At 36.1% G+C, this 12,778-nt stretch overlaps 2 protein-coding genes across 4 annotated transcripts; one reads left to right on the top strand and one right to left on the bottom strand.

Annotated features, from left to right (window-relative positions):
• Positions 1-1,970: 1,970 nt before the first annotated feature.
• LOC114734138 (uncharacterized) lies at positions 1,971-5,677 on the bottom strand. Of its 3 annotated transcripts, XM_028921679.1 has the most exons (4): positions 5,559-5,677; positions 5,427-5,467; positions 3,919-4,854; positions 1,971-3,533 (listed from the first exon to the last, which is right to left on the bottom strand). In XM_028921679.1, the coding sequence occupies exons 2-4, from the start codon at positions 5,430-5,432 to the stop codon at positions 2,679-2,681; spliced, it is 1,797 nt and encodes a 598-aa protein (XP_028777512.1). In that variant the 5' UTR covers positions 5,433-5,467; positions 5,559-5,677; the 3' UTR covers positions 1,971-2,678. The 3 variants fall into 3 exon arrangements, with proteins under 3 accessions (XP_028777512.1, XP_028777511.1, XP_028777513.1); XM_028921678.1 differs by having other exon boundaries at positions 5,427-5,677; XM_028921680.1 differs by lacking the exon at positions 5,559-5,677 and having other exon boundaries at positions 3,919-4,867; positions 5,427-5,436.
• A 3,638-nt stretch (positions 5,678-9,315) lies between these two features.
• LOC114734249 (uncharacterized) lies at positions 9,316-12,324 on the top strand. The gene is made up of 3 exons (XM_028921832.1): positions 9,316-9,589; positions 10,060-10,386; positions 11,521-12,324. The coding sequence occupies exons 1-3, from the start codon at positions 9,368-9,370 to the stop codon at positions 12,049-12,051; spliced, it is 1,080 nt and encodes a 359-aa protein (XP_028777665.1). The 5' UTR covers positions 9,316-9,367; the 3' UTR covers positions 12,052-12,324.
• Positions 12,325-12,778: the final 454 nt, after the last annotated feature.

Below are 12,778 nucleotides of genomic sequence, written 5' to 3'. Positions count from 1 at the left end.
TGTTCGTCCACGTCATCTTGAATCATTCATTAATTTGTTACATATCAAATTCAGACATCATAAATTATTTAACATATTCCGGAAATTTTAGCATGTCGCACAAATTAATGATCTGAAAAACAAACATTGAGTTTTTCTGGTAAAGGAATCAAACAGGAGGAAGGGTTTACGATCGACAAGCATACCTTAGCCTGTGATTGTGGCGCTGGACCAGAAGAAAGGCTTCAAGGTGAGGTTGGGCGGAGGCGGGAAGAGCCAACTGAAAGCATAGAGAGAGATAGAACGAAGAGAAGCCGAAGAAATGCGAGGGAAATCGAACAATGAGGAAGAGGAAGAGATTGACGGACCTCTTGTTTTAAGAGGCTCTGAAGGTGAATTACAGGGTGGCTCCTTCATGCTTTTATATCGTGCAGCGTTCGATGCCGCAATACGTTGGCCTCTAATACTATTCTTGGGAGGTGAACATCACATGCAGCAAAAAGAATGTTTTTCCGCTAGAATGTAACTGTAGGGGAAAAATATGAATTATAATTACAAATAAATATAAATATTAATGATTAATTTAAAACCAGTTGTAAAGAGTTAATTATATATATTTGATTGCTTTTATCTAGCTCTCATAAATAAGTTATAGAAAAGTATAATAGATAAATACTATTACTTTCGATTCTTAATACAGGAGTATTAACTAGTTCGGAGATATTAGAAAAATTAATTAAATTAATTATTTATTATAAATATTATATTAAAAAAATATTTTTTTTATTTATCAATATCAATATTTTTGTTACTTTGCTTATTCGTTTTGTTTATCAACCGAATTAAAATTACGAATCTACATGGAATTGCATAAAGTTGTTTGTTGAAAGTTAGATAAAATAATTTATCATTTAATTAAATTCAAGTTTGATATGTGGTTCGTTTCACCGTTTCCTCGTTTTGTTGTCTACTTGCGTTTCTTTATTTTGTCGGGTACCTTCTTTTTATTTATTTATTTGGCGTGTCAGGTAATTTTGATATTGTTTGTCGGGTACAATTATTTTGTTTGTTTTTGCTACGTTTCTTTTTTTTTTGGGTACAATGCTGCGTTATTTCTTATTGCAGTTTTGTCCTGAGATTAATAGTTTTTTTTTTTTTGCTAAAGTATAGTTATCCTCCTATTGGAGGCAATCCTATTTGAGACACTGTTGGGCACTAAATGTGGTCACCCTCCCAATGGGGATTTGAACTTTGGTTTATTACATTATAAGGGACTAGTTCCTTCTGCTAGACCTAATTCCTGTTAGTTCCTGAGATTAATGAGATGAAAATATGATCTTATTGGACCCCATGTATGCCTTCACCGGCTTGGATGTTTGGGCTAGACGCAGCCGGCCCGAACCTTTTCTTTCGCAAAAAAGCAAATTACAGAGGAACCATGTCTTTTTAATTTTTACTTTTTTTGTGACCTGAATTACGGAGGATTTAGATTTTTACTCATCGCTTTGCCCTACTTTTTGTACAAATTAAATTAGGCCTCAGCATTGTGCCTGTCCGAAGCTTGGGATTGGTTATATTTTAAATAACTTTTCAATAATATGACTTTATTTTTACAAATATATTGATGCGAAGATTTTTTTTAATTTTAAAACATACAAATTCTTCTCAATCCTTGGATCATTCCATGAAATCGCTTGCACAAATTTTGCATTTGTTTAACATATGAAATCTTTAGCAGAGCTTCGATGCAACAATTATTTAGATGGCATCGAATTGCACCTTTATTGCATGCAAGAATGCTGGGATTTTTCATTAGACTTGAGAGTTCTTATACTAAATGCTATGATTTTATTTGGACAGAGAAGTCATTCAGGCAATTTTGCAGCTTCACTGAATTGTTGGTGCTTTGTCACGTATCACAGCTTATTCACTGATTTTAATCAAATTCAAAGTACAGTCAGAGAGAAGTATGCTACAGCCTACACACAAGATTTCTACTCCAACGCCCTCTTTATGTTTGTAAGCATGTCAAGATTAAGATAAATTAATAAACAAGGGAAAAAAAAAAAACAAGTGGCAAACAAAGTAGCCAATAATAAAAGGGTAGTTGACAAAAAGGGGGAAAAAACACACACACAAAAAAAAGAAACCAGAAGATATATATCTAAATGATGCTAGAGCACTCTGAACAAGAGAAATTGGCATGTGTGCAAGTTACTTTGTAAAGTGAAAAATCTCCTAAGAAGGTAAAGATTTTGTAAGAGTTCATTAGATAAGCTCTCAACTAGGACTTCAGCTTTATCTGATGAGTTAGCTGGAATAGAACTACATCTCTTCTTTTCACTAGTCTTCACCTTTTCGCACTATTCTTTTACTATGCATTGGCCTCAATTGGATCTGCGCGCTATATTTTCCACCATGGACACCTGAATGGTTCCTTCACTACCCTTGTCTTGTAAGGCATCATCTCCAACATCTTTGTTCTATACAGTATTTTAGGAACTACCCTCATCTTAATTCTTTTTAACATTTAGTATTTGTTTCCTTGATGTTTCTCACAACAGCATCTTCGTTTGCAGTAGTGACTTCAACTTTTTTCGATCCACTTTTCATATGGTTTTTAAACTGCCACCTGCAATATCCTTGTCCTTATTGTCGACCTGTGCAGTATTCACATTGTTGACTTCTGCTTCATTTGATCAATTTGCTTCCTTGGAAGTCTCTATATTTTTTTCGCTGCCCTTTTTGATGTCACTATCTTCCTTATTGGTATAATCATCAACACCATCTTTATTTGTAACGGCACTGCCTTCAACTTTATCAGATGAATTTTTCATACCTGATGAATTTGCTTCCTTTGAATTCTCTACACTTTTTTCGCTGCCCTTGTTGATGTCACTATCTTCCTTATTGTTATAATCATCAACACTACCTTTATTTATAACGGCACTGGCTTCAACTTTATCAGATGAATTTTTCATACCTGATGAATTTTCTTCCTTCGAAGTCTCTATACTTCTTTCGTTGCCCTTGTTGACGCCATTGCCTTCCTTATCGGTATAATCATCAACACTATCTTTATTTACAATGGCATTGACTTCGACTTTATCAGATGAACTTTTCATGCGTGACATCTGTGTACTCTGTTCACTGTCCTTTTCTTTGCTGTTATTATCTTCGTTTTGATCATTCTCTGCATCGTTTTTCATCTCAACAGTGACTTCAACTTTATTTGATGAATTTTCCTCACTTGACATCTGTGTATTCTTTTCATTATCCGTTTCCTTGATGTTACTATCTTCATTCACCGCATCATTTTTCGTCTCCACAGTGACTTCGGTTTTATCCAATGAATTTTCCTTGCTTGATGTTTGTATGCTTTGTTCACTGTCCTTTTCTTTTATGTTACCATCTCCATTCTCTGCATTATTCTCCACATCATTTTCTGTCTTCACAGTGATCACCAGAGGCCCTAGCTTGGAATCAAGATCCTTGACAACAGAAGTTAAAAATCTCACATCTCGAGCATCTGCTAACCTGCTGTTTGATGATGCCTACAGCAAGAGATTAAAGGTCTGAATATAAAAAGTGACAAGGAAATTGGCATATTTCGATCCTCAACTAATATGGCAAAGCAGTTTTTCCAAAGAAACTAATGTTAAGAGAGTACAATTTGATATCTTTACATATGCGAATCTGAAGCCTCAGTTTAAGCATATTAACTGCATGAGGATATCAAATTCATTCATTCATTCTTTCATTTGTTTGTTTGTTTGTGTTTTTTTGGCCAACAAATTCATTCTTTCCTACTCTTGGCAATGTCATTTTCCCTGGCTATAAAGCATTTTCTAATGATAACCATCAGAACTAACTAAATTTCACTATCAAAGGTTTCAAAGTATATCAAACAGTAGCCATGAACACTGAACAGACACTAACCTGCATAAGTTGCTCCACTCGTGGTTTAAGATCTTCTTCAGATGCTTCTTTGTAGATGCCTTTAAGAACGCAGAGGACATGAGAATGAAGTTCATCAGAACGATGTTTATCGACGAAACATTGTGCAACAGGGGTCCGACACCCCACAGCATAGAAAGGACAGTTCACAAGTTTCATGGGACATTTTGTTATGCAGTGTCTGTCCATCTCACGTCTCATAATGAGCTCTGGACACTTCTGCTCACACGGAATTATCTTAAAAGGACATTCTGAATCATGCTTCTCCAAATGACTTGCACAGAATCTAGCCTCACAACCTTGGTTATGACATATGATAGGCCTAAAGCCGCAATTATGAGCATGGTTGGAAAGTTCTTCCAAGGAGGTGAACTTCATGTCGCAATGAAACAAGTTCTTGAAGTCAACATTCTTAACTAAAGCTGCAGCAATTGCTTGTCTTCTCTCTAGAGTCCAAAAACCATTCATCTCCATTTCCTGAACGATATCATCTATTCTGTCTTCTCTTCTTTCACTTAGCAGCCAGCCAGAAAAGCGACTGAACAGATTCCTCTTTTCAATTGCAAAGTCATCCACAAAAACTGAAACGATCTCAAAAGGGTTCTCCAGAAGTTCACTATCTGGTCCTCCTTCTAACACAACCAACTCGGCAACAAAGGACTCGCTTCTCTTGGTAAGGTACTCTACGATTTCCTTTCTAAAGTCAGCAGCCACTGAACCAGGTGTGTTGAAGAGACCTCCTGCTGTATTATCAACACATGCTGTGGCTAACCCAGGAAGTAGTGCTTCAGCCACCTTGTGAACTACTTCTGTATCATAAAGATCACAATGAAACACGGGGCCTCCTTCTTTCTCTACTTCAATCTTCTCGGGCCCAAGGTCCACCTCTGTTATAGGAGCTTCCATGCTTGACAGCTCCTGCAAATTGCAGCTACAGATTGTAACATAAATTATTCATAAGTGGTTATTTCAGGATGATAGCACTTCGTCCTAATATTCTTCTATAAGGTCAAGCCTTTGTAGTTGATAAGGGAAACATCATTACATGCTTTCTCGTATCTATGGAAATTGTTTTACACCTTCCACCTGGCAACCTTCCTGGTTATGTATAAGGCAGATTTCACAATTGAAGGTCCATATTCATCTGCTAAAGAATTGAAAGAATTCATGGTGCTCCTTGTGTTCAGGATCAAGATTAGAATTTTTTTAGGTGATGGGATTAGATCATATTCGCATCAAATACGGTTTGATTTTATTTTTTTTAATACAAACAATACGCGTGACTTTTTTGCCCATTTGTGATTTATGTTCAAATAATCTAAGAGTTTATCTCTGATCGCATGCATTTCACAGATCCATTTCATTATAGGATAAGTTTTCTCAGAGTTAAACGTAACTGGGATCTGGGTAAGTAAAACCATCAGGACCAATACGGTATTCAATCCCTCAACAAACAAAATTACTGATAAAAAAACAAATAAATAACTTACTGCCATTGCTTTTGAGATTTAACACATAACTCACTTCAACCCCGAAAGAGATGAAACCTTCAAAATTTTAGAAGCAAATCCCAGGAAGAGTAAGAAAACGCAGATGCAAAACAAGGGCAGAGGCTCTCTTACAAGTTTTAGAGGAAAAAATATCGTATCTCCCTAACGATGAAAACGATGCAGGAGAAAGATAGTAGCATCATATATAGCTAATTTTGAGATGCGAAGCCGAAGCTCCATTCTTTTGTTCCACACTTCTATTGTTAAGTAATGTTAACTGTTCTAACGGTCCCATGTCGTTTTGACACCATCTCCGAACACTTCGTTGCTCGACCTAAAATCTCGCTTAGACGTTTTAAAGCTCACCAACACAAGCATCCATTAGGAAATCGGATCTGGATTAGACTCCGCCCCATTCATGTTTTCTTGGTGCAAGAGAAAGCTAAAAGCCCAAATTAAATACTATCAGGATTAAGTCCCGCACAAGCACGGTCCATTGATTTTTAAATTACAATTTTCAAGTTACTAGCTTTGGGCCTTATCCGACTTCAATATTCTTGGCCCATGGCTACTTTAACTTTCAATCTATCATTCTCAGCTTTGATAATAGATAGGGAAAATCGCAAAAAAAACCGTAAAATTAGAAAAATTATAAATTAAGACCCATCACAATATTAGTATAAGTTTTGACAACAATAATATGGGTTTTAACAATAATTTTTATAAACCGGTCCCTGTATGTAATTTTTTTAATTCTATGGTCTTTTTTACAATCTTTCCTAGTAGATATTGTAAATGCTTCGTCAGTAAATTTATTCAATAAAAAAACTTTAAAAGGTAGAAAAACAATAATATAACTTATTTCTTTGACTCTATCATTACACATTTGATATTGCCAATTAAATTCTGGTGGATTGTTAGAACCCGCATGGGATGTCCTCGCCTTATTAGGGCCCCCCCCCCCAAAAAAGGTAAGCATACAAGTACAGCCACGTGATGGCCGATATGTGGCACAGCATATCTTGGTGGGATCTTGTACCTAGTAATCTAGCAATGTTCGTGTTATTGCCATTATTCGTAAATATATAGATCTGCCCATATAAGGACAATCTTCCTCTTGATCTTGTACAATTAAGTTACTTGATTCCCTTGTGACGACCTCCACACTGGGATATACGGTCCCATGCTACTGAATAATTACACGCCTTGATGATTCATGCCGTTTATTTTTTTACCTCCCATCTCTCTTACGGAAGCTAGCTAGCCTCATAATTCATACATGCCCTGTTCAGTATTTATTGAAGCAAAAAAAGAGAGAGAGCAAATAAAGAAAGAAAAGCAGAGGCGTCCCTGAAAAGAATTTAGTATACAAAAAGGACCAACTTGTTGCGCACAAGTTCATGATTATGCCCATGACCTTATATAGCTGCGTAAACTTCCTCGTATAAAAACTCAAAACAGAGAAATTTTGGGTCATATGTTTCATCCTCGTACGCTGTGTCTTTCTAAAACTGTGCCAATGCGTGTATAGTTTTGTTGATGACCACCACTCTTTGTATTACCAGAGTCAAGCGTCACTCACACTTCATCGCCATCATTATTATCTCCCCTTCTCTTTTAGGACTTCACATTGTGATATCATTCCAACTTTTGCACTTTCTTTTACCTCTTTAATTTGCCTTTTTTACTTAAAAGATATGATCATTCTACTTTCTGATATCGTGTAACTTCCGCCAACTTATCTTCATATATTCTCGATCTTGTTTCATAATTTTATGGAACACTCGCTGATGATTTGGGTCCCAGTGTCTGTCTACCATCATCGCTATTAGTTCACCATCAACACACCAGTTTCAGGTCCCTATACATCACTGTTCCCTGGTCTCCTTGCTGTAACAATATCATCGTGGGTTTTGTATTGCCATCCAGTGGTTGTTAGAAACTTGAGGGAATTACTATACGGTCCTAAAAATGGATTTGGTCACCCAAATGTGCGAGAACAATTGACAAGTATAAAATACTACCTCCGGTCCTAAATCTAAGTATGGTTAACTAATTTGAGTAGATTAAAATAATAAGTTAAGTAAGTTATTTGTAATAAATATGTATTATTTTTCTTAAAATATTCTTACTAATCAAGTGTATTGATCAGAACTGCTATTATTTGAAGGACTACATTGGAAAAAAAAAATATAAATATGAGAGACAAAGTGAATTAGAGTTTTATATTTAAAACCAAAATAAATATTAAACAAGGTCATATATTAAAAAATAAAAGTAGTAACAAATTTCAATACAAAAAATGACAACAAATTTATGGTACTTACATGTTATTGATACTTTTTGATAATTAAATTCCCTTCCTCAATATGTCATGATATTTCTTCCTAGAAACTTGTCTGTTTTGTTCTATTTTTTACTCAAACCTTTTCTTCTTCTTCTTCTTCTTTTTCCCCTGTTCTTTACTTCTTCTGCCTGTCATCACTAAATTTATCACGGTTGTGATGTCTTTTTATAAGTATTACACATGTATCAATGATATTGATTATTTTCTTTGCAGGATCAAAAGTAAATTTAGCTTTTTAAAGTATAGTTTGTGGAATTTTACCTTTAATCTAACAACTTCACCACTTATCAATTGAAACAAAAATGTACTGCTCTCTCCTTTTCATACCTGTGAACTGTTTTTTTTTTTCCCCTCACACATTGTGATTGCATGGGTGCTTTAAGAAAAGAAGCAGAGCACGTGACATGCAAAGTGGTGAGTGGGGTGGCAAAGTGCAGTGCATGTGGTTGGCCTTTTTTCCAAAAGAATGATAATAAAAGTCAGAGGACTTTGTTCTTCATGGTAATGTTCTTCTCTGTTTTGAGAATATGTAAGGACTAAGATATCTCCCTCATTCAATCACCCTCCTACCTCAGTATCTCCCATGTTTAAAAAATAAAAAAAAATAAAAATAATTAAAAGCAAAAACAAAGTATGGACCAGATTTGAACAACCCCCAAAAAGCTGTTAACCCAACATCGCCCCGGATTGAATCTCAGACCCCAAAAGATTCCCATGCCTTTCCATTACTGACTTTCCTATCTAATTTCGTTAATGTCATGTATACTTTTGGAAAGATTATTATTTAAATATATTAAAGCTGTTACAAATGAGGATCGAACAACTGAAAATGTCTTTAACAGTGTTCTTTCCACAATAAAATTTACTACTAGTATTGATTTGTCAAGCAAAAAAAAAAAATGCATTTCATGCCAAAATAACATTTCTCCATGAATTTTTCTAACATGTTGTAGCTTGAAAAATAAAGAAAAGGTTTTGGCCAAAAAATTTTTTAAAAAAAGAATCGGTCATTATTTGTTAACAAAATTTTAAGCTCAATTTTTTATTCAACTAAAGCATGGCGAATTAGTCTGTGCTTCAATTAAAACTAAATCCAAACCCAAATAACATGTAATCAAAGTGAAATTTTGATTATCATAATATATTAAAAAGAATAACTCCAAAAATTAGCACTGAAAGAGTTGATCATTCATTAATAAATAATGGGGTAACCATTTTAATATTCATTAATAGATAAAATATAAATAAATATATTATAACCTGGATCATAAGTACATAGTAGCTGGTAAGATGGGATGAGATGACTAAGGATCAGTCAACATGTGAGGCAAAGCTAAAAATTTACAAGTTGCATTAGAAATCACATCCATAAATTTTCCGCTTACTTTTGCTCCAATGTGACTGAGGCACGCACGCACATTGCCTGCGTGTTCTTAAAGTAACTATAACTACATCAGCGAATGAGACTCCTGTATGTCTATAAAGTCTATCCCGGAGAGTGTCATTCCACTTATTCCGCTCTGTAACCAGTACTTCCCAATTCTCACTTTCTTGTGCGTGTCGCAACTTTCGAGTTTCAAGTCTCTGGTGCGAGATGGGACAACTTGCTCCCTTATCAGAAGAACCCATCAACGAAGAAGACCTTGCGAGCAGTAAGAGAAGAAGTCGCCACCAGGCATGGCGACACTGGATCAAGACCCACTTCTCACTGCTCTTCTCTAAGAAGTCTCACCACCTCAACGTTCTCCTTAGCGTTCTGGGTTGCCCCCTCTTCCCTCTCCCTCTCCTCCCACAGCCACATCTATGCCTCCGCCAGGCAAGCCATAATCTTCCCAAACATGCTCTGTTTCTCTATTCTTTGACTTATATTTGAAATTGTTCTTCTTTTCTATTTACTTTTCCTACCATATTTTGCTGCTATACCTTCTTTTGTTAGTTAATTAAGGCTGAAGTTTGGTATATGGTGAAGTATATACTACACTCTGTTTTGTTAGATCAAAGAATCACTGGCTTAAAGTCGATTAAAAAGTGCTGTTGTGGGTTCTTTTTTGACACTTTAATTACACAGTAGGCTAAGTTGTCATTCGTACCCCACTCTAAAGGTTTTTCTTTTCTCGTGTTTGGGCCTAGCTAAAGGCACTCGTCCCTCTATCTTACCATGTGCATCATCTGATTTACTCTAACCACCGTTATAGTTGTAAGAACATCAAAAAAGAGGGTGAAAAGGAGAAGGAAAAGGCAGATGTATGTAAATATAATGATGTGGTGTGTTATGACGTGGAATAGGTGTCATCGTCGGCTCAGTATATAATACAGCACTTTACGGCGGCGACGGGTTGCCGGAAGTTGGAGGGGAGAGTGAAGAATGTGTTTGTGACGGGGAAGGTGGCGATGGGTGTGGTGGATGATGCGGGAATGGGATCTAACGGGGTGTCAGAGAGAGGATGCTTTGTCATGTGGCAAATGGTTCCTGATATGTGGCTCATAGAGCTCGTCGTCGGCGCTCACAAGGTCGTTGCCGGAAGTGACGGCACCGTCGCCTGGCGCCATACTCCGTGGCTCGGCGCCCACGCTGCTAAAGGGGGCGTCCGCCCGCTCCGTCGTGCTCTGCAGGCAAGTCATCTCTTCTTTATTCGACCTTATTAATTAATATCTTTATAATTCGCTTGGGTCAGAGTCAATGAGTCAAATCTCCTCCATTCTTCAAGATTCGTATGATTCTGATTGGAAAAACCATATTGGAGGTACCTATACTTTTTTTCAATTTTCAATTTGGTACCTATGTGTTTTTTGTTCTTAACTAAATCTTTATTTTTCCTCTATTAACATCATTAATCCTTATGTAGAGACTAAAAATATCAATAGAACAAAGTTATAAGAGCTAATGTTGCTAAAAAGATAAAATTAAATGTTTAATTAAGAAAAAAAACACATAGAGTCAAATTAAATAGGTACCTTTAATATGGTTTTCCCATTCTGATTTTGTAATTTCCGCTTACATTACCCGTCCTCTTTCGTGCGAGACAGCTAAATTCGGTCATTAAAATCTAATTAATAACCTTAACTATATCAGACAATGGGAGGCACATTTAATTATGCTTTCAACCTAACCCCTGGCTTTCCATTTATAACTAATTTAGTTTGTCTCGGGTCGAAAACAAGGAATGAAGTAAATAGTGTTAGGAACTCTTGAGAATTATTTCATCCGTTTTTATTTATTAATGTGGTTAAAATTTTAAGTAGTGTGTCATCAGAAGGTGGATAATTTTTTTTAAAAAAAGAATTTTTATATAATGCATTAATTTTATTTTTCCTTGTTCCATGTATTTTCTTTTAGAGAACAAATGAATAAGAACGGAAAATATATTATATAAAAGGATGTTCAAATCTTATATACACGTGTACCAATGTTAAGTCCTGCTTACTTATTTTTTCAAGACTTGTCCATTAATACAATCATCGTGTATTGTTATTTGTATGATTATTTATGCTCAAATTAAACTTCTAATTCAACATCACTTCGAAGTTAAAAAAAGAAAAGAAAAAGGTTCTTCTGAAATTAAGGAACATGCTTCTGAAAGAAAATAATGATCCAAACAGACCAAACTCCGGGTCTCAAGGTCAAGGGTCCACTGAAAAATAGTGGAGTGACTTGATCAGCATCTCTGCTAGTTGTCGTTGCATAGAATGATGTAAAGAGATTGATTTGGTCTCTGTCTAAACGACATTGCGGTTTGTACCTTGTAGGGGCTAGACCCTTTGGCGGTGTCTGCCGTATTCTCTGCTGCCCAGTACATGGGAGAGAAGCAAATCTCAGGCGACGATTGCTTCGCGTTGAAACTGTCAGCTGATCAAGAGAACCTCGCGGACCGCAGTGATAGTACTGCAGAGATGATCAAGCATGTTACCTACGGTTACTTCAGCCAACGAAGCGGCCTCCTTGTGTACCTCGAGGACTCGTACCTCACGAGGATCCAGTCCCCTGGGACTTACCCCGCTTACTGCGAGGTCACCATGTCTACCAAGATCGAGGATTATCGAACGGTGGAGGGCGTGAGGATAGCCCACGCGGGGCAATCAACGGCTGTGATTACTAGGTTTGGGGACTGCCTCAAGGCTGGCCCATCCATAACGCGCTTGGAAGAATTGTGGACCATAGATGATGTTGCATTCAACGTCCCTGGATTATCCGGGGACTGTTTCATACCACCTAAGGAGTTGCAGACAAATTTTCCCTTGGAGGAGGATTTAGATTGGAGATCGCCCTTGCACGGATGATGATTCTTCCCTTGCCTCCACGGCCTGTCACTCTTTTGACACTAAATAATCTTTAAATGCTGAAATTGACTCGGAACAAAAATAGATGTGGGTAACTTATTACTTTTTGTGTATGTATATTGTAATTTGATTTGATTTGCTTCTTGATGTATGCTTGGATTGCTTATTGTTGGTGGGGAAATCTCCAAATTTTAAGAGAGGTCCCTAAAAAAAGAACAAAATTGAGTGGAGTAGAGATATTGACCATGAAAATCAATGTTATGGCTGTTTTTTTTTTTCCTTCTGGGCCAGAAGCTATGGGCTGTGGTGCTTTTGTGTCATTGATATGTAAGTCATTTCCTTGCACCTTTTCAGTTTTCATGTCAAATATTTTCTGGACACTAAAAATAAATAATTTGAAAATGCCATATATTCGTTAGCTGTTTTCTCTCACTGCTCTTTGATGCCTCGTGGTATTTCGTAAATCGAATGCATTCTTTTTATTTTCGGTGAAATATCGAAAGATAATTAAAATACCTAGTGTTCATTAATACTATTCCCTGTCTTTAATATAAAATTTTGTTTGATTTTTGTTTTGATTCTAAATATAAAACCTCAATCTATTTTGTCTATTATATTTATAAATTTTTTTCCCAAAGTAATTCTTCTAATAATAGTAGTTCTAACCAATATACTTGATCAATAAGGATATTTTAGAAAATACAACACATATTTATTACAAGTAATT

Source organism: Neltuma alba, unplaced genomic scaffold (assembly GCF_004799145.2).
Source record: "Neltuma alba isolate B1F8T4 unplaced genomic scaffold, ASM479914v2 tig00013081_pilon, whole genome shotgun sequence".
In the NCBI taxonomy this organism is placed as follows: domain Eukaryota; kingdom Viridiplantae; phylum Streptophyta; class Magnoliopsida; order Fabales; family Fabaceae; genus Neltuma; species Neltuma alba.
Note: the sequence above shows the minus strand (reverse complement) of the source record. Positions and strands in the feature narration are given on the sequence as shown.

Bases quoted from the DNA above. Each gene is read 5' to 3' on its own strand.
- LOC114734138 (XM_028921678.1), bottom strand. The intron at 3,534-3,918 runs GTTAGTGTCTGT...CTCTTGCTGTAG, and splicing joins GAGTGGAGCAACTTATGCAG to GCATCATCAAACAGCAGGTT.
- LOC114734249 (XM_028921832.1), top strand. From the start codon at position 9,368: ATGGGACAACTTGCTCCCTTATCAGAAGAACCCATCAACGAAGAAGAC. The intron at 9,590-10,059 runs GCAAGCCATAAT...GACGTGGAATAG, and splicing joins CACATCTATGCCTCCGCCAG to GTGTCATCGTCGGCTCAGTA. The intron at 10,387-11,520 runs GCAAGTCATCTC...TGTACCTTGTAG, and splicing joins CGCTCCGTCGTGCTCTGCAG to GGGCTAGACCCTTTGGCGGT.